The sequence below is a fragment of the Delphinus delphis genome, chromosome 1 (assembly GCF_949987515.2).
Source record: "Delphinus delphis chromosome 1, mDelDel1.2, whole genome shotgun sequence".
In the NCBI taxonomy this organism is placed as follows: Eukaryota; Metazoa; Chordata; class Mammalia; order Artiodactyla; family Delphinidae; genus Delphinus; species Delphinus delphis.
In genome coordinates, this window is record NC_082683.1 from 42,453,775 (window position 1) to 42,476,114 (window position 22,340).

Here is a 22,340-nt window from a genome sequence, read left to right on the forward strand (position 1 = left end):
AAAGCTGATGACAATTGCTAGAAAGGCAATAGAACACTCTGACTCTGCTTATCTTGGGAACTGTCAGAAGTCTTAAGTTAGATTAGAGTAACAACTACAGACAGCTGATAAGAAAATTCTGGCGTGTAATTCAAACCAGTCTGAAAGTTAGATGGTCTTTCACTCTAAGAATTCATATTTAGTTGATAAAAACTTAAGTTAAAGTTTGAGAGTAAAGACATTGATTTGTACCTTAAGTTTTTAATTTCTCTTTGCCTTAAATATATAATCATTATATAACTATATATTATTTCATTCTTTCAACAAACAGCTATTGAGTATCTTCCACATGCCAAAAAAGATTAAACCAGGGCCCCTACTTACAGTTTGCTGGGAAAACAAACATAGCCATTAATTATAAAACTGTTAAGATAACTGCTATAGGGACTTCCCTGGTGGCGCAGTGGTTAAGAATACGCCTGCCAATGCAGGGGACACGGGTTCAAGCCCTGGTCCAGGAAGATCCCACATGCCGCAGAGCAACTAAGCCTGTGTACCACAACTACTGAAGCCCGTGCGCCTAGAGCCTGAGCACCGCAACGAAGAGCGGCCCCCGCTTGCCACAACTAGAGAAAGCCTGTGCGCAGCAATGAAGACTCAACGCAGCCAAAAATTAATTAACTAATTAATTAATTAAAATAGTGTAACAAATTCAATAAAGACTTTAAATAAAAAAAGATAATTGCTACAAAAGTTTAAGTGCATTCAGTCCTATGGGAAAAACTAAACTTCTTAGTTCTGGGAGGCTGGCTTTCTTAATGAGCTTTAGTTTTGAAAAAAAAAAGTCCGAATGCATTCATGGGCATAAACTGTTGAAAGCCTAACTGGAATCAGGGGAAAACACAAACTTTGGGGTATGGCTCACATGACCACTGCCCTGTCAGTGGCAGAATCCAAAATTAGATGTTTCACTTTTTAAAAGGAGAAATGAAAGTTTATTTTGCAAACCCCAAATAATTAATTTATTCTACTTATCTAGCAGAACAAAATGAGATGAAAAAACTCAAAGAAAAGAAATGTAAGACTAGAACTTGGTTTTCATAATTTAAAAAAAAGGGATAATAAAGTTGATGGGGATGACTAATTTATATTATATCTAGAAATACTTCAGCACAATTCCTACCACACAATAAGTGCTTAGTAAATGTCAGCGATCATCATCATCATCATCATACAATTTACTAGTATAAAAGTAGAACATTTACTGGCTTTTTGGAAAGTTGTAATCAAGCATCCAGAGTGATGGCAGTTAGGACTTAAGTATGTTGGTAGAGACTGACTCCTAAATCCTTCAGGAGCTGAAATTTCTTGGTAGATATTTTTGTTTCCCAAAGACAAACTGAAAGACATTCTAAAAAGTATTGCTCTCTTAAAAGAGGTAAGTGCCCCTTAATAAGCTACCAGTGCCACAAAATAATACAAGCAAATAAAACGTAATTTTTATAGAAAACAACTGATTCAGACCAGAGCGGTCCAAGAGAAATATGACACACATGTAATCTTAAATGATCAAATAGCTATATATTAAAAAGAAACAAGTGAAATTTATTTTAATATGTTTCACTTAATCCAAGATATCCAAAATATTTACATTCTTCTTTTGAAATCCAGTATATTTTACACTAATAGCACATCTTAATTTGGATTAGCCGTATTTCAAGTGCTCAATAGCCACATGTGGCTAGCGGCTGCTGTATTAGCACAGATTCAGACTTGAGCAAGGAGGGTTTCAAATAAGGGAAGTCTCCCCAAGCAGAGGTTTTAAATGATGAGCCATGTACTTTATGTAAAAACGAATTAAGGTGCCTCCTTATTACCAAACAAACGCATACTACAATGTAGAGCTTCGATTACTCAATCAGTAACGCCATTGCTGAGGTAGTCACAATTGAGACCTTCTAGCATCAGTACCGCAGGGCCAGAAACAGATCACGTTGGATTTTATAAGCAAAAGAATTCCAGATTCGACAGTATAAGCAATGCTCTCTCCAGAGCTAATGTTTTCTCACAGTATTTGAACTAAACTAAACCAAAAACATAATTAAAAAAAAAATTCAAACCATATGCTAACATTGCCTGAAATATTTTTTAAAAAATCAGTTCTTATATACGATTGAGGTAGAGATCTATATATTTAGGAACACAGATTCTGGCTGCCGAGCTACACAGTTCCAGTCTCCAACTAGGGAAGAGAGTGCTCACTCAGCTATTCCAACCAATGTCTGCTGAGCACCTTTCAGTGAATGCTGTGCTCTAAATGCTGAGCTAGGTTTTGGGGATGATGATGATGATTACTAACATGCATTGAGAATTTACCATGTTCCAGGAACTGTACTAAGCATTTTACATGGGATTACTCGTATTTCTATTTTACAGATGAAGAAACTGAGGCACAGATAGTTAAGTAACTTGTCTAAGTCACGTACGGAATCAAACCAGGCAATCTGGTTACAACGCCCATGCTCTGAAATAATACTACACTATACTGCCTAATTAGAAATTTTACGAGACAGTTGGTACTATCACACAGAGCTCAGAGACTACTGGGGAAAGAAATATAATTCAGTATTGTAAGTGTTTGGAGAGAAGGATATTGAGTGTTCTCTGAGCTGAAGTGGATATCAAGGAAAACTTCTTAGAAAACTTGTCCATTCCTCATCTGAAAAATCAGAATAAAACTGCTTACCCTTCACCCGTGTTGCAAGAATTGAATAAGAGAATTTATATAAAGCAGGAATAGCACAATGCCAAATAACTATTATTGTAATAATCTATCCTGTTTACTGGCCCAAGACCAGGATAACAAACTGGCCTGACAGGATGTAGCTTTTACTTCCTGATGTTCTTGCTAAAAGGACAGAAGACAGGAAGGAAGGAGAAGCTGGTAGAAGACAAATAAATATTAACTCCTGCCTCAGCATAATCCACCACCACCACACTATCTAAGAGACTGAAGCAATTTCTTGGTATGTTTTGCCTTTTCACTGCCACGAACTTCTCTATTTGAGCCACTTTACTTTCAGAACAGGGTTCTTAAAAATTGGTCCATGGATAGTTTTTAAGGGTCTAGGAACTCCTGAAATAAATGCAAAACGGTGTACATGGATAAACATGTTTTTTTTCTGGAGCCAGAGTCTAATAGCCTTTATCAGATTCTCAAAGGAAATCCCTGACACAAGAACAGGTTGGCAAAATACGAAAAATCAGTCCATCAACCTTCAGCATTAAAAATCCTCTTGCCTACAAAATCTTCTTCTATGGTCTTCAAAATAAGCTATTATTCAGAAGATCATTTGCTTTATTTCAACATTTAGTGATGGTTTCTAGTCTGCCATAAACTTTGCAGGAATTAAGTCTGGAAAATATTCTAATATTTATAACAAACTTTGACTTATTTATTCAACCAACTAACCTGTACTGAAATTCTGTGGTGTCAGGCACTGTGTGCATTAATTTCTAGACATATCCAAATGAATAAGACACAGACCCTGTCCTGAAGGAGTTCAAATCAAAACAACAAAAAAGACACATTAAAAAAAAAGATCAGGACTTCCCTGGTGGCACAGTGGTTAAGAATCCACCTGTCAATGCAGAGGACACGGTTCGATCCCTGGTCTGGGAAGATCCCACATGCTGTGGAGCAACTAAGCCCATGCACCACATCCACTGACCCTGTGCTCTAGGGCCCGCTTCCCGCAACTACTGAGCCGGCGTGCTGCAACTACTGAAGCCCTCGTGCCGAAAGCCCTTGTGCCGAAAGCCCATGCTCTGCAGCAAGAGAAGCCACTGTAATGAGGAGCCCCCACCCTGCAACGAAGAGTAGCCCCCGCTCGCCACAACTAGAGAAAGCCCATGGGCAGTAACCAAGACCTAATGCAGCCAAAAAATTAAAAAAAAAAAAAAAAGATCACACTAAAATGTGGTGAGTACTATTATAAAGGAATAAAGACTGTAAGTAGAAAGGAAAGAGGAACTAGCAATCAAGGTTTCAGGGAAGGTTTGACAAAGGAGATGATATTTAAGCTGGGCCTTAAAGCAGGAATAAAACTTTACAAGGTAAAAGGTGTGCTCAGGCAAAGGGGAAGAGTAGGATCAGAGGCACAGAAGAATAAAAACTGGTGGCACGTTGAGCTGAGAGGTAATAAGCCCACCCACCATATGGCTAGAGAGGAGGAATGAAACTGAAATGGTCGATCAGAGCACTATGCTGAACACTGAGAGAGAGTACAAGAGCAAACACATGGTATCTGTTCTAGGAGCTTTGCAGCAAGGGTCCCCAGCCCCCAGGCCACGGACTGGTACTGGTCTGTAGCCTGTTAGGAAACAGGCTGCACAGCAGGAGGTGAGCGGCAGGCAAGCCAGTGAACCTTCATCTGTATTTCCAGCTGCTCCCCATCGCTTGCATTACCGCCTGAGCTCCGCCTCCTGTCAGATCAGCGGCTGCGTTACGATCTCATAGGAGCGCAAACCCTACTGTGAACTGCGCATGTGAGGGATCTAGGTTGCACGCTCCTTATGAGAATCTAATGCCTGATGATCTGAGGTGGAGCTGAGGTGGTGATGCTAGCACTGGGGAGCGGCTGCAAATACAGATTATCATTAGCAGAGGGTCTGACTGCACAGAGACCATAATAAATCGTTTGAAGACTCATATCAAAACCCTATCAGTGGGGCTTCCCTGGTGGCGCAGTGGTTGAGAGTCCGCCTGCTGATGCAGGGGACGCGGGTTCATGCCCCGGTCCGGGAAGGTCCCATATGCCGTGGAGCGGCTGGGCCCGTGAGCCATGGCCGCTAAGCCCGTGCGTCCGGAGCCTGCCTGTGCTCCGCAACGGGAGAGGCCACAACAGTGAGAAGCCCGCACACCACAAAAAACAAAAAAACAAAAAAAAAAAAACCCGTATCAGTGAGGGGGAACTGACAATTAAGCTTCATGTGGTAGCAGGTTTTAAGTCAGAATCTGACACTGATTTTAGTCCGCACGTGGCCCGCCCATTATTTATTTATTTATTTATTTTTTTTTTTTTGCGGTATGTGGGCCTCTCACTGTTGTGGCCTCTCCCGTTGCGGAGCACAGGCTCCGGACGCGCAGGCTCAGCGGCCATGGCTCACGGGCCCAGCCGCTCCGCGGCATGTGGGATCTTCCCGGACCAGGGCACGAACCCGTGTCCCCTGCATCGGCAGGCGGACTCTCAACCACTGCGCCACCAGGGAAGCCCCCCGCCCAATATTTTATTTACCACTTCCTTCCATCTGCACCTCTTTCCCGCACTGCACACTTGTCTCGGTCACAGTTGTGGTAAGCCCACAAGCTAACCCTAGCCAAAATGAGTAAAAAACAAATGTCACTAGAGAGCTTCTTTGAAAAGGGGGAAAGGCCCAATGATGAAACAGCAGAAAACTCTAAGACTACCAACAAAAAGAAAACTGTATTTAAAAGAAAACACCAAGAATCCTACTTAAATTACGGGTTCACTGCAACAGGTGATTGACATTCTCCAAGCCCACTTTGTATAATATGTGGCAACCGATTATCCAACGCAGCCATGAAACCTTCAAAACTGCTTTGCCACATGGAGAACAAGCACCCTGTATTAAAAAACAAGCCTTTGGAGTTTTTCAAAAGGAAAAAATGTGAACACAAAAAACAGAAGCAATTATTGAAGGCCACCACTTCATCAAATGTGTCTGCACTGACAGCATCGTTCTTAGTGGCTAACTGCATTGCTAAAGCTAAGAAGCCCTTTACTATTGGTGAAGAGTTGATCCTGCCTGCTGCTAAGGACATTTGTCATGAACTTTTCGGAGAGGCTGCAGTTCAAAAGGTGGCACGTGTTCCTCTTTCAGCTAGCACCCTAACTAGACGAACTGATGAAATACCAGAGGATATTAAGGCACAATCGTTAGAGAGGATTAATGAGTCACTGTGGTACACAATCCAGATTGACGAGTCTACCGATGTTGACAACAAGGCAACAATGCTTGTTTTTGTGTGATATATTTTTCAGGAGGATGCACATGAGGATACGTTATGTACACTTTTGTTGCCAACCAACACCACAGCTGCAGAACTATTCAAGTCTTTGAATGATTACTTATCAGGAGAACTGAATGGGTCATTTTGTGTCAGTATATGCATGGGCAGAGCGGCTGCCATGACTGGACGGCCTTCTGGTTTCACTACTCGGGTCAAAGAGGTCGTTTCTGAAGGTGAGTCTACGCACTCTGTCATCCATAGAGAAACACTGGGTAGCAGAAAAATGTCACCTGAGCTTAACAGTGTTTTGCAGGATATCATTAAAATTATCAACCAAAGTAAAGTACATGCCCTTAACTCACGTTTGTTCGCACAGCTCTGCAAGATGGACGCAGAGCACACACGTCTTCTCTTATACACAGAAGTGAGATGGCTTTCTAAAGGCAGATCACTGGCCAGAGCTTTTGAGTTATAGAGAGCTGCTCCAGAGATTTCTTTTAGAAAAACAGTCACCACTGGAAGCACATTTCAGTGCCACAGAATGGATCACAAAACTTGCTTACGTGTGACATACTCAACCTGCTCAACAAACTCAATCTGTCACTTCAGGGGAGAACAACAACTGTGTTCAAGTTGGCAGAAAAAGAGGCTACATTCAAAGCCAAACTTGAATTATGGGGGCGACAAGTGAACACTGGGATTTTTGACATGTTTCAAACATTGGCAGAGATTTTGAAAGAGACTGAGCCAGGGCCTTCTTTCTCCCAGCTGGTGCGTGATCACCTATCTCAGCTTTCAAAAGAGTTTGAGCATTACTTCCCAACCACAAAAGACCCCCAAACTGGGAAGGAATGGATCTGCAACCCATTTGTGAATAAACCAGGTGAATCGACTTTGTCCGTGCTAGAAGAGGATCAACTGGTTGAGATCACAAATGACGGTAGCCTTAAAAGTATGTTTGAGACAACTTCAAATCTCCATATGTTCTGGATGAAAGCTAAGGCGGAATATCCTGAGATTGCCACAAAAAGCACTGAAAAGGCTGCTTCCATTTCCAACACCCTATCTTTGTGAAGCAGGGTTTTCTGCAGTGACAGCAGCCAAAACGAGATTACGGAGTAGACTGGACATAAGCAACACACATCGGGTGTCACTGTCTCCCGTCACCCCTAGATGGGACCATCTAGTTGCAGGAAAACGAGCTCAGAGATCTCACTGATTCTGCATTATGTTGAGTTGTATAATTATTTCCTTACATATTATAATGTAATAATAATAGAAATAAAGTACACAATAAATGTAATGCACTTGAATCATTCCAAAACCATCCCCCCTAACCCCCCACCCTGGGTCCATGGAAAAACTGTCTTCCACAAAACCCGGTCCCTGGTGCCAAAAAGGCTGGGGACTGCTGCTTTACATTATCAAAGTGGGAGATGATCCTACTTTATTGTGGGAAGTAGCTAAGACAGAAGAATGGTCAGGATGCCAAGAGAGCACCGCAAAGGAAGAGATTTTACGCCATACTCAGGAAAGTGAACTGAGGTAAGGGCTAAAACTAGACAGAAAAAGCAGAAAGGACAGGACAGATTTCAACAACACTGAACAAATTATTTTCTTTATATATCTATTATGTAAGCTATATATATTGTATCTATTACATAAGCTAAGCAGTAGGGATTAACAGTGAGCAAGCAAATAGTCCCTATGATTAAGAAGTACATAGTCTAGTGAGATATCCAAATAAAACAGACAATTATGCTATGACAAGTGTAAATTTTAAAAACTATGTAAGATAGGCTCTTAAATAAGATTTGATAGGTATGAGGGTTGGGAAGGGGAAGGCTTCCAGAGGAAATAACATCTAAGGTGAGATCTGAAGGATGAGGAGTTGATCAGGCAAAGGAGATGAAGAGCTAGGAATGATTTCAAGAAGCATCTCAAAAACAGAAGAATAAAAATGAGAAGAAAAATCTCAGGTTTCTAGCTTGAGTGACAATAAATGGTGATGTCACTGAGAAAGGGAAATAAAAGAGACAAGGACAGTGGTCAGGGGAAAATTAGGAAGTCAGGTCCTACTGAACATTCAGATGAAAACACTAGTTGGGCAATGAAAAATATAGGTGTTCAGCTCAGGTGAGAGATCCAGGTATTTGATAAGATTATTTTAAAACCACTGCTTTCCCTTAAGTTAAAAATATTATACTAATTTAATCTGATCTATATAATTAAATCCCTATATAACAAATGTTGAAGGAATCATATAAAAAATTTAAAGAGACAAATGACAGAAAGTCATCCTGCCTCAAGCTCCCAATGTCCTATATTTTCAACTAGAAACAATTTGGTGAACTAGGGAAGAAAACATCTCATTTTCTGACTGATAACAAAGAACATTCTTTACCCAACCAACTCTTGAGGTTATATATAGTTTTTTATATCTCCATTGATTTTCAACGCTCAGAACAAATTATTATTCTAAGAAACATTCCTGGGGCTTCCCTGGTGGCAGAGTGGTTAAGAATCCACCTGCCAATGCAGGGGACACAGGTTCAAGCCCTGGTCCGGGAAGAGCCCACATGCCACGGAGCAACTAAGCCTGCGCTCCACAACTACTGAGCCTGTGCTCTAGAGCCCGTGAGCCACAACTACTAAGCCCGCATGTCACAACTACTGAAGCCTGTGAGCTTAGAGCCCGCACACCACAACGAAGAGTAGCCCCTGCTTGCCGCAGCTAGAGAAAGCCCGCGTGCAGCAACGAAGACCCAACGCAGCCAAAAGTAAATAAGTAAATAAAATAAAATAAACATTCCTTTCTTCATTATGCTTTTCTGTGTTTTCCAAATTTTTATGAGTATGTATTATAACCATCACTGAGGGGGAAAAAGCAAATCTTGTAAAGCACCATATTCATTACATTCTCATTACAGTACCATATTATATGCATCGTTTATTTGCAGGTTTGATCCCTGGACTAAAATTAAATATCTTCATCTGAAAACCAAACAAATAAGAAGGAGCTAATCTTCTGTCAGATGACAATTTAGTAAAAGCCACAAATAAAATCTGTTTAAATTCTTTTTTCCTATTTTGTAGTTACACACGTCACTGCCTGATATATTAATAAAAGACTTAAAGGCTAAAGAGTAATACCATTGCACAGAAAAAATAGTCATTCACAGTAACAAAAGCCAAGGTTTATAACGTAATGTGTTATAGACTTGGTGGTAGTGACTTAATACAACCATTTACAAAACTGAATTTTAACAACCATAATTTTAGCATGGGTAGATGAGCCTTATTATGACATTACTGAAGTTGACAGATGATGGAGGTTTGCCTACACTGTAGATTTGACCTAAAATAAAAGCCTAGGGAAAATATTTTCACAAGTGTCAAGTATAAACGTATTACACATTTATAAAATGTGACTACAATTTAAAACTTAATAAGGTTTTGAAGCACTATGATTTTCTTAATAAGACAGTCACAAAATGTTAGATTTTTTTTTATGTGTTTAGCTGTAATTCACTATATAAGACTGCCACTAGTACAACTTAACATTATGGTAACTAGAAGTTAGTGAAAGCTCAGTTTATCAAAATGTAACTAATACAGTAAGTCCCTTACATACGAACAAGTTCCATTCCGAGAGCACATACATTAAAGTCCAATTTGTTCGTAAGACCAACAAAGTTAGCCTAGGTACCCAACTAACACAATCGGTTATACAGTACTGTACTATAACAAGTTTATAATACTTTTCACACAAATAATACATAAAAAACAAAAAAAACACGAAAAATAAAACATTTTTAATCTTACAGTACAGTACCTTGAAAAGTACAGTAGTACAACAGCTGGAATACAGGGGCTGTTGGCAGTACCAGCTACATCACTGCTGCTTTTACACTTGCTTCCAGACATCCTGGGCTTGAAGTAAAGATACTGTACTACTGTACTCTATAAGTACTATAAAGTACACAAAAGCACAACCACTTGTAGAGGATGCACACACGTGTCAATGTACACCAGACATGTGAACTAACTTATGCGACTGGACATGTGAAGACATGTTCACATCTTTGAAAGTTCGCAACTTGAAGGTTCGTATGTAGGGGACTTATTGTATTACAAGTGTTTGTATCAGCAAGAACATTTTATGTACGATGCTCTACTTCCTATTAAAACTCATTACAAAAACATTTCATGAGTAAAATAACTACTGTTGAAATCAAACAAGCCCTAGAATACTGGGGTATGTGTCTATTTTCATAGGCTTGAGAGGCACAGATGACAAGTATTTTCAAATCTAGATACTATTTTTTTAATTAATTAATTTATTTATTTATTTTTGGCTGTGTTGGGTCCTTGTTTCTGTGCAAGGATTTTTCTCTAGTTGCGGCGAGCGGGGGCCACTCTTCATCGTGGTGCGCGGGCCTCTCACTATCGCGGCCTCTCTTGTTGCGGAGCACAGGCTCCAGATGCGCAGGCTCAGTAGTTGTGGCTCACGGGCCTAGTTGCTCCGGGGCATGTGGGATCCTCCCAGACCAGGGCTCGAACCCGTGTCCCCTGCATTGGCAGGCAGATTCTCAACCACTGCGGCACCAGGGAAGCCCCAAATCTAGCTACTATTAAATGCACATTTCTCATAAGGCAAGCAAAAATGCTAATGGACCATTATAGACCATATGAAATGAAGTCTATACACCATTATAGACTGAGTAATCAAATATTTACTTTTTTTTCAAACCAAAGTAAAAATGTTCTAAATCTTAATGAAAAGCTGTCTTATATAATAGAAAAAAATGTAGAACTAGAACTATACAACCAGGTTTGGGTGCCAGCCAGCACTTTTGCTGACCTGATGTATGACTTTGATTTTTTCCCCCACGAGTAAAAAAGAAATTGGATTATGTAATCTCCAAGGGTTTGTTTTCGTTTGTTTGTTTTTTGATTCCAATACTAAAAGCTTCATGTAATAGGCAAAGGCCAATTTTTGAGCTGGAAATAGACTTTGGTAGAATTCAGTAGAAGGCAGATAAGTCAAAACTAAACAATCCCGTTTAAAAAGGTGCCCAGACTAAGGTTACAGAATGTCAAGACATACTGTTCAAATTGGCAGATGATACTAAGGGCGATCACTGAAATTACTGTGGATTTGAAGCTATACTGCTTTCTATAGACATTTAGTCTCAGAATTCATTCCTCCTTCTGGCAGAATTTTCATGTGGGGATACCCCCTCCTCCATGTGGTCTCGGTGGCAAACTAGCCGCCCCCACCCCAACCCTGCAACCCAGGACAGAGCTCATGACAAATCAGCAAACAATACAACCTTGGCCACTGACTGTTTCAGTAGGTAGGACCCTAAACCAGTCCAATCAGATTGAATTTTAGGATTTGTTCAGGAACCGCCACAAGAGAGTAACTCCACTAGATCTGAAATAATAGGTACATGAGACTCAGATGTGCAATAACCCCCTTGACAACATAACAGGAAAGCCTATCTGAGAATGGAACCATGCAGTGGAAGTGGAAACAAGAAATGGAGAGAGCAAGAGAACTGATTATGTCATTTGATCTCCAGTACGAAGCTATGCTTTAAGTCATCCCTACCCCTAGGAGGTCTTAGTTTCACAAGTAAATAAATTCACTCTCACTTAGTCTGGGTTGAGTTCTTTCTTGCAACTGAAAAAAATCATAATTAAGTTTCTCTACAATAATCTCAATGTAGTCTCATGGATGAGGAAAGATCTTTCCCAAGTTCTTGCCATATAACCCAGCTAAATCATTTAATCCCCTTATGTCTCAGTATCATCAACAAAATAAAGTATCAGCCATTATCTGCTTTAAAGTGTTGTGAAGGTTAAAAAAAGATGTTTGTGTAAGTAAAATGATATTTAAATCCAATGCCCTGTAGATGGAAAAATGGTCTCACTTTTTAAAAAGTAATTTTAGGAGGTCATTTTTACAATGAGTATTACTATAAAAAGTTTCTAGGGAACAAGGGAATTAGGAAATACCAATAGGACCTGCTGTATTTAGATTCAAATCTAATTGTATTCAAGCCTGTTTCTACACAGTACGTGAGTATAAAAAAGAAACTCCAAATCAAGCAGTCCTGAGATTAGGTATTAGTTCTATTGCTTACAGGTTTGTATGACTTTGGGTAAAATAACCTCTCAAAGCATCTTAACTCCGTACCTATAAAACAGAACAGTAATATCTATCTCAAGTTACAAGGTTTTTGTGAGGATCAAATGAGATAACAAGTTATGAAAGCTCTTGGCATGGTGTCTGCATTTAACATACCTTCCATACAATGTATTAAATAATAATTTTTTCCTATTGTTATTCAAGTGCCTGAAGTTGGAGGAAAACTGTATTTCAGGGGAAAGGGAGGGGCAAATTAGGAGTTTGGGACTAACATATACACACTACTCTATATAAAATAGATAACCAACAAGCACCTACTATATACCACAGGGAACTACACTCAATATTTTGTAATAACCTATAAGGGAAAAGAATCTGAAAAAGAATAGGTATATATATGTATAACTGAACCACTTTGCTGTACACCTGAAACTAACACAACATTGTAAATCAACTATACTTCAACAAAAATAAATTTTTAAAAAACTTCAAAAAAAAAACTGTACTCCATTCATTCCAAGATATACTGATACCTATTTCACTGTCCAAAATCAAATAGTACCTTATAGTTGTTGGAATGCCATTGTTTATTTGGCAGTGGTTTTTTCTTTTTTCAGTGCTACATAATAGTGCATCCTGCAGTTAAAGGTTGCCTTAGATTTATTACTTTTTTTAAACACATTATTGGAGAATAATTGCTTTACAATGGTGTGTTAGTTTGTGCTTTATAACAAAGTGAATCAGCCATACATATACATATATTCCCATATCTCCTCCCTCTTGTGTCTCCCTCCTACCCTCCCTATCCCACACCTCTAGGTGGTCACAATGCACCGAGCTGATCTCCCTGTGGCTGCTTCCCACTAGCTATCTATTTTACATTTAGTAGTGTATATATGTCCGTGCCCATGCCACTCTCTCACTTCGTCCCAGCTTACCCTTCCCCCTCCCTGTGTCCTCAAGTACATTCTCTATGTCTGCATCTTTATTCCTGTACTGCTGGTAAGTTCTTCAGAACCCTTTTTTTTTTTTTAGATTCCATATATGTGTTAGCATACAGTATTTGTTTTTCTCTTTCTGACTTACTTCACTTTGTATGACAGACTCTAGGTCCATCCACCTCCCTACAAATAACTCAATTTTGTTCCGCTTTATGGCTGAGTAATATTCCATTGTATACATGTGCCACATCTTCTTTATCGATTCATCTGTCGATGGACATTTAGGTTGTTTCCATGTCCTGGCTATTGTAAACTGTGCTGCAGTAAACATTGTGGTACATGTCTCTTTTAGAATTATGGTTTTCTCAGGGTATATGCCCAGTAGCGGGATTGTTGGGTCATATGGTAGTTCTATTTTTAGTTTTTTAAGGAACCTCTGTACTGTTCTCCATAGTGGTTGTATCAATTTACATTCCTACCAATAGTGCAGGAGGGTTCCCTTTTCTCCACACCCTTTCCAGCATTTACTGTTTCTAGATTTTTTGATAATGGCCATTCTGACTAGTGTGAGGTGATACCTCATTGTAGTTTTTATGTGCATTTCTCTAATAATTAGTGATGCTGAGCATCTTTTCATGTGCCTCTTGGCCATCTGTATGTCTTCTTCGGTGAAATGCCTATTTAGGTCTTCTGCCCATTTTTTAACTGTACTGTTTGTTTCTTTGATATTGAGCTCCATGAGCTGTTTGTATATATCAGAAATTAATCCTTTGTCTGCTGCTTCGTTTGCAAATATTTTCTCCCATTCTGAGGGTTGTCTTTTCATCTTGTTTATGGTTTCCTTTGCTGTGCAAAAGCTTTTAAGTTTCATTAGGTCCCATTTGTTTATTTTTGTTTTTATTTTCATTACTCTAAGAGGTGGGTCAAAAAAGATCTTGCTGTGGTTTATGTCAGAGAGTTTTTCCTATGTTTTCCTCTATGAGTTTTATAGTGTCTGGTCTTACATTTAGGTCTTTAATCCATTTGGATTTTATTTTTGTGTATGGTGTTAGGTAGTGTTCTAATTTCATTCTTTTACATGTAGCTGTCCAGTTTTCCCAGCACCATTTACTGAAGAGGCTGTCTTTTCTCCATTGTATGTTCTTGCTTCCTGTGTCATAAATTAGGTGACTATATATGCATGGGTTTATCTCTGGGCTTTCTATTTGCCTTAGATTTAATAAGGTACACCGATTCCCATTTTAAGAACCATAGTACTTAACCAAATAAAGTAGTACTTACCCAAGATATACATTAGAAACAGAGTGTGTGGATGTATTTATATAATCAGGTATAATTTTACTTTACATACCTCTGTAGGTCAACTATTTCATTGTTAAGGGTATCTAGCTCCTTAATAGCAGAGAAATCTGCGACAGGACTTGATCCTATGATGTTCTAAAAACAAAGAGTTCACAATTATAACATTATTACTATAAAATTCCATGCGGCAAAGCATTAAAAATGTTTAAAAGCACTATATGGATACATAATTTATGGTATTACTAACACTTTTAATTCACTTAAGAAAACCCTATCTAGTGCAATTTTACACACACACACAGGCAGTTATATACTAAGACATTTTCCCTTAAACTCTCTAAAACCTGTTGTTCTGTAATATATACCACCACTTGAGATCCCAATGTCTTCGTCGTGTGATCTTAGCCTGTCTAGAATGTTGCAGTAAAGCAGATATCAGATTTATAAACTAATTCCTCCACTGAAGCATAAATTTCTTGGGGAGGTGAATTGTGATTTATTTGTATTTGTATTAAGTAAATGGTGGTTGATTTTATTTAATTCAAGAAGTATTTACTTTTATTAAATACTTTCAGTGTCTATTTAAAGTAAAACCAACCGCTCAGCATGTTCCATAGTAAATATTAATATCACCATACATGAAACTGTCTTATATGACATCCTTTACATATTGTTTTCTTTCAATAATGGAGGTATCAAAATTAGTCTCTGAATGGTATTTGTATTTAGAAAACCTAGCTGGGTTTATTCTGGGCTCTGCTGTTTTACTAGCTGCATGATCTTCACTGCAAAACAGGGAAATAATCTCTGCCCTGCCCTCTTTAAAAATTAAATAAATATTGCATATGAAGTCCCTCTACAAACTTTATGATATTTTATAAATGTAAGCTATTATTATACTTAACTTCCTCAACAGAATATGCTCTTGAAAGTTGGAAAGGCTCCCAATGACTTGCTTCCCACCCTGGCTCAGTCCCCTTTGTGAACCATTTTTGATGCCTTATATAGCTGGCTGAAGTCAAGGCAAAAAGATAACTGTTCCTTCAAACACCTGACCTACACCCAATGCTACAACCAAACTGACAAATAACAGGATGATCATCATTAGGAAATGTTAAAACTGAGGCCTAAACATGTAAAACTAAGATATATTGAGGACCTTATTAGCAGAACATAAAACTTAGTATTATACTTATGTTGCTGTGAACTTAAGGTATGTCACCAACTTGCACAACAGAAGAAGAAACCTAAAAGTTCACAGTAACCTATCTGCTCACATTTATATAATGGTTTACAAATTTACTAAGTACTAATCTGAAAACTGGTCTGTAGGTAGGGCAGATATTATTATTAACCCCATTTTAGAGCTAAAGAAACATATTAAATGACTTGCTTAAAGTTGAACCCAGCTAGCTAATAGGCGATATTGATCAGGAGACTTCTAATCAAATTCAAGTGCTATTTCACATTATGCCCCTTGGCACCTGCATATTAAGATCATTTAGGTAAACGAAACCATTACCCTAAAAGCCAACTTGATAAACAGGTACATCAATAAAATGTGGCAAATAATTCCTTCTATATTTCTTTATGCTGTACTGCATAACCGTCCTCATATGTTTTGTTTTGTTTTGTTTTGACTATCAATACCAAAACTCATCCGTTAGGATTCAATTAACGCTATTCTCAATTTTATATTAATTACAGATTTGTACCAAATATGCCTCTTACTATGTTTTACTATTATGTGTTTCACTGACACAGAGACCCTTATCATTCTAAAAAGTCAGAAATTTTAAAGTGGGTTTCTGAATGTGACAAGTATTTACTAGGATTTTAACTCTGCCCAAACTTGACTTATGAGCTAATTAAGCCTGGCCAGACAATTTGAAAGGCGAACAAAATGAAAAATTAGCACTTAGTCTCACTTTTATCACCAAGAGTAACTTACATCCCATAAGTGCTACTAAGAAATTTGCTATCAGAGGTGCAAGCAAACCAAGAAACTCAGGACTCCCATACCTGTTCTGTCACTCTAACTCAAAAAAAGTGACTCACATTTGACAGTCTTTCCCTATTAAAAATATCATCAAATAAGAAGAGTGAGACAAATAAGTTTAATTTCAAACAAGTTATATGGTAATACCATAGATGACTCCAGAATGAAGATTAGTGTACTTAGTTGGTATTGATAAGTGTACTTGTGTCACTCTCAATTGCTGACACAAAAATTAAACTCCTGTTCTAGAGCAATAAAATAACATGCAATCAGGAAGCAAAGAAAAAGTTCGGCTAACAGTATATAAAGTATAAGAAGGGCATATGAAGAAAAATGTACCATGTCCCCTTCTTGCAAAATATTTTCTCTCACCCTATTTTGTGTATTACACAAAAATTCCACTTCGGTGATTTTAAGTGGATCAGAGAGCTTAGGGAAGGCAAGTTAAAATGCACACAAGGACCAAGTGACAGACATGTGACAAAAGCATGCTGTTTAGGTATTTTCTCTGCATTAACTTTGAGGCATAAACAACCTCTAATTTCAAAATGTTATCTTGTAAACCAAAAACCGTAATGCTAAAAAAGGCATAAAGTAAAGCTCTAACCTTGAGAGAGTAGAGTTAAGAAACTGACAGTACAAGAAAGGCGAAAAGCAGAGTGCTGCAGAATGGAAAAAATAGTCCAAACTAGAAAAAACACAGAAAGGAAAGCAACATTCAAAAAAGGATTAGTCAAAGCTGCAAAAAAAATGCAGTTCTAAAAAAATTAGATTATAAAGAGAAAAGAGATTATTTGAAAGACAAAACAAATGCAAATTTTAATTTTTAAGGTTAAAATTTTTGGTTTATAGATAGGACAACAGTGATAAAATCCCATTTTAATGAATAATACTGATATCTGACATGGACAAAAGTATCTATGCTCTAGTGAATGGACTTCAGTAAATCTACTTAATTGAAAATTCTGTATAGCAGATGCAACTCAAAGTGCCTACTAATGTTACAGAGACTTCAATGAACAAACAATTTGCTTCAGAAAGTTCTGCTGTATGTGTATTTTGTGTTGGTGGGAGACTCAGTGGGTATAAAATGAAGGCAGCAAGGAAAAAAAGCAGTCTACATATGTGAAAGAAGATGAAACAACACAGTGTTCCATAACTGAGCAGGGGGCATAAATACAAATTTGTAACCTTTATCTTTCTGGGTGGCATCACTTTTAGCCTTCTCTACAACTTAGGGAACCCATGTTCTACATCAAAAGAAATCTCAGAAATTCACAAAATGCTCCCCCCAAAACACTCACAAAGCAGATAAAATCAAGTAGTTACTTAATGTGAAAATAAGAATAAAAACTCTTATATGTAACTTCTATATTTAGTGGCTATAAATTTCCATTTAGTTGACTTAGGAAAAAAATCCAATTTTGACTGTTACTAGATTTGTTAAAATGGGATTTTTTTAACCTATGTGACAAAATTAATGCAAGACATTCTACTGACATTTTAAAGAGAACTCTCCTGATACCAAATATGTGACAACTCCTATATAGGTAACTCTGAAGAATCACCACATCCATGGTTACTTTGTAGGTCACAAGATACTTAAAGACACAAAGTATGGACGGCAAACAGCCACTAGAGCATGCAAGTCCTTTTAAAGCTCTATTATAAGGCCAAGATATTATAAACCACAATATTAGGAAGGGTTTCTAGATGAGAAGAGAAAAATCAAGGTACAGCATTACTGAAACATGTAGTTTTGAAAATTCCCACTGCTGGCCAGAACCAAAAGTAGCTAAAACCTGTTTCTAGCTGTTCAGATATGAAATTCGGTTGTATGCTCAGGAATAGAGGGTCATCTATATGGTGAAAACCACACAGACTTTTCCTCAACAAGTTTTTCTTTTCTTTTTTTTAATGTAAAATTGACAAAAAGCAATCATAATCTCCTAGATTTTGTTTTCAAATCTGTATTGTTTTCTCCAAGAGTGAATTATCAAATGAAATGCAGTAATTTAATTCTTATAGGTTTCATTTAAAATTTACACTCTATTCATAAAAATTAATTTACATATCCACGGGGGAAAAACAAGACCACATTTTCCAGTTTTAAGACTGGAAAGTATGGTTGTCATATGTGTAATGAATGGTGGGATAAATGAGCTGTAGCCCAAGGATATCATACAAGGTATTCCAACATATTTATAGGCACAAATTAAACCGTAAACAGTATACTGCTCTGTTTCTAGCCAGATACATTTTCTCCACTATTCCATACAAATCGATCTGTCACCTGGCATAGCATTTGTTCTTTTCTGTTAATGCATTAAGGTTTTCTCTTAAGTTGTCTTACCTTTTGTAAAGTGGCCCTATCTGATGGTGGAATCATCTCAGGAGTAAGAATGTGAGGAGGATCGATGCCCTTTATTAACTTTTGATTGATTAAGTGAAAAGCCAAGGCAAACTGATCTTTTGAAAGCTTCCCACAGTCCTTTGTGTCACATAATGCCCTGTACAAATAAACAAAAAGAACAGTATGTAAATGTCACAATTACCATTCTAAAAATCCAGGGGAAAATTAATATGACTATGTAGCTTTGAAATAATCACCAGTTGAATTAAAAAATAAAGTCATACCAACTTATGGCTAGCCAAAAACTCACTAAAATGTTAGAAGAGAGTTATTGGCTAAAATGGTAAGAAAAAGAGACTGTTCACCTTGGTGCTGAGCAGGGTCCTCTAATTTGGGTTTGCTCTGTGCTTTCTTACCAATTTCCAGAACCGCTACGGAGTAAAAGCTGTGGTGGGCCAAAGAATTCCAACATTCTCTACTCCCAACATTTTCAACATTAAAACATGTTAAAAATGAAACCTAAGTTTCAACAAATTTGGTTCGTTAGTGGCATTAGAATGATTCTAAAACAAGCAAAATACTCCATGTCGGCTTGTTTCCTACAATTTTTGAAGTAGGAGGATGTCAGGATCACCGTCAAAGAAAACTAACAGCTGCAAATGGAGATCACGTGTGGAGAGAAGGCAGCAATCTGGAAACCTTTACAAAAATCACTTGAAGAGAAACAGCAAATGTTTTATTCTATTTGCTTCCCCCCCTCCCCCGCCTTTTGTTCTTAAGGTCAGCTTTCTAAAGTCCTGATCTGTTTGATTCATTGAAAACCAATGTGGCCTGATTAAAAGACTATGGGCTATGGTGTCAAAGAAACCTGACATTCCAGCTTTTCTACTTATTTCTTCTTGTGACATTGGCCATATTTTTTAACCTCTCCAAGCCTTAGTTTCTTCATCTATAAAGTGGAGATTACACCTATCTTGCAAGGTTACTGTGAGAATTAAAGACAAAGTACATAAAAAGTCTGGGCATAATGGCAAACCCATGACAGCTGCCATTTATTCAGCATAGTGCCTAGCCTAGGCACTTGAAAGTGGCAGCTATCACTAGCTACATATATTTAATCTTTCCCAGCCTTGGGTTCTTGTTCCTTTTAAAGCAGATCTGCTGTCCTTTGTTCTTTTCTAAGTTCCTCTTTGCAACTATATGGTTTCACTTCTGATGTTTGCTGCCCCTTGAAAACCTCATGATAACTAATCTCAGTATAGTCAGGTGGATTGGCAGCAGAAACACTATAAAAAGCATTTTCATTATATTATCTCATTTAATGTGAAATTCATTAGAGACACTAAAGTTTGTCATTTTTTAAGGACCAAGTGTATAGTATAGTTCCCACGTAAAGGTATAAAAGTATACATATACCCTATAGAAAGAATTATACAAGTATACCTTGAAGATTCTGGATTTGTTTTATATTGTTTAAATTTCAGAATTTTGGATTCTCTCTTAAAAACTGAAGTTTAATTAGCTGATATAAACCAATGCTGGATTTTAACATTCTAGTAACCATTAACTGACACTGTCAATCTAATAAAACTATAGGTAACCCATTCTCAAGCTTTTGTCCACTATCCAGAAGAAATCATCAGACTTAAATTTTTCTCTACAAAGAATTCTAAACAAAAACTGTCCTACTTACAAATGCCTAAAAATAAGAATCTACAAAACTAGAGTTGATACAAAACCATATTTGTTTTTTAAATCACTTAAATATTAAGTCTTACCAAATATGGGCTAGTAAGGCAGAAGGTAAACCTGTCTTCAGGAAGATTTCACGGACTTCCAATCCAGACACAAATCCATCCATATCTTTATCAGTTTTCAAGAAGATTTCATCATATTTAGCTTTTTCTGCAGGGGATACAACCCACTACAGGAAAAAAATATATATATAGTATTTCCACCAAAATGAAACAAACTTTGAAGTGTCCCTCTTTCAGCCCATGACAGTAACTTTCACAAATTCTGTGCAATTCTACCCCACTAACTATAGCAACAGTGTGTCACTTCCATCACACCCCAATTGAAATGCTGTGATGAAGAGAAAATTACAGAATAAAAATACAGGTTAGCTATAGGGACTGTACTTAAAGATGTCCATTTTACTTTTTTTTAAGTAATGAGTAAATTCAAGCACAGTTAACTCTTGACTTATGAATGACCACATTAAGATGCGTAACTAGGAGAGTCTACATAAACAAAAGATTCAGATAATTCTAAATCTCCATTTTTTTATAGTTTCATTCCCCGTTCTTAACTGTAGCCAAACTGGCTGATCTGCATATTCTGTCATTATTTTCCTTTACTCAACCTAACAAGAAGCAGGTTGTAGGAAAAAAAAGGCCTTGAACAACCCCAAATTGGAAAATTTGATCCCAAAGAATCAAGAGTTAACTAGAGATTAAACAAACAAAACATCTATTCACTTTGCCAGGGCAAGCATGCCAGATTAACATGGAGCATCTTCTTTCTCCAACTTTAATTCCAGGTAGATCAAGGCAAAGCCAATGAAACATCCATATGACCTAAGTAAGGCCAAATGCAGGAGAGGATTGTCTTCTCTAGGACATCACACTATATAGGTTCAACCAGAGGGAGCTCTGAATTTTTGATCCCTTTGATTGCTCCTTCTATCTTCATCAAGCAATCAACTGTTAAATGCCATGCATTTTGTTTTTTAAAAACAGTCCTTTAACACTGATAAATCTATACCTGTCTTAACGGTGCTTTGGTAGGTAAAATGCCTACAGGTGGTAAGGAGTGATAAGGTTCCTTGGCTGATGTTGAAGAGGGGATCAACCGCACAGAGCCTGATATACTGACCGTTTTCCTCTTAGAAGGTGGCACCAAGGCTGGAGGCAAGGACACTGGCACAGGTTCTTTCTCCAATGCGCAGTATACCAAAAACATGGCCTTCAAAACAGATGAACCAGGGTCATATATATTAAAATCATTTAACAACAACCACCCACGAACTGATTATTGCTCAAGAAAAAAGCATCTTCAAGCTGCCTCAAATCCTTTTATTAAGAAATTAGGCTGGGAAGGAAAGAAAGAGGAAAAGAGGGAGAGATGAAAGGAAGGACGGAGAAAAGAAAGTAAATCAAAACTAAGCAACTTTTAGGAAGATATCCTAAGCAGTAAAAACTTAGACACACACCCTTCAAGTAAAGGTCTTGTAATGTCAAAAGAAAACAACCTGGGGAAAAAAATATTTGCAAAGAAAGAATTAACTTCCCTAATATATAAAGAATACTTAGATATTAACAGAAGAAAACCACAAAATCCAGTAGGAAAATAGGCTAAGAGTATTAACAGATACTTTACAGAAAAGTATATATCACAAATGGCCCATCCTTTAACTTATAAAAATATGCTCACTTTCACTCGCAAGAAAATGGCAAGTTAAAACTATATGAAAATACCATTTTCCTTCTAATGGCAAAAGTCCAAAGTTTCATAACACAATTTGTTAGCTAGACTGGGCAAACAGGCACTCTCGTACATTGCTAGTGAGAGCT

At 37.6% G+C, this 22,340-nt stretch overlaps 1 protein-coding gene across 2 annotated transcripts in view; it reads right to left on the reverse strand.

The window, feature by feature from the left end:
• The window catches only part of EPS15 (epidermal growth factor receptor pathway substrate 15), a 159,825-nt gene that overhangs the window by 74,670 nt on the left and 62,815 nt on the right, over positions 1 to 22,340 (reverse strand). For both annotated transcript variants that reach the window (XM_060021824.1, XM_060021833.1), the window contains exons 9-12: positions 21,643 to 21,732; positions 20,544 to 20,689; positions 18,766 to 18,922; positions 14,463 to 14,548 (exon numbers count right to left, since the gene is read on the reverse strand). In XM_060021824.1, the coding sequence (XP_059877807.1) occupies positions 14,463 to 14,548; positions 18,766 to 18,922; positions 20,544 to 20,689; positions 21,643 to 21,732 (479 nt within the window). The remainder of the gene's footprint in view (positions 1 to 14,462; positions 14,549 to 18,765; positions 18,923 to 20,543; positions 20,690 to 21,642; positions 21,733 to 22,340) is intronic.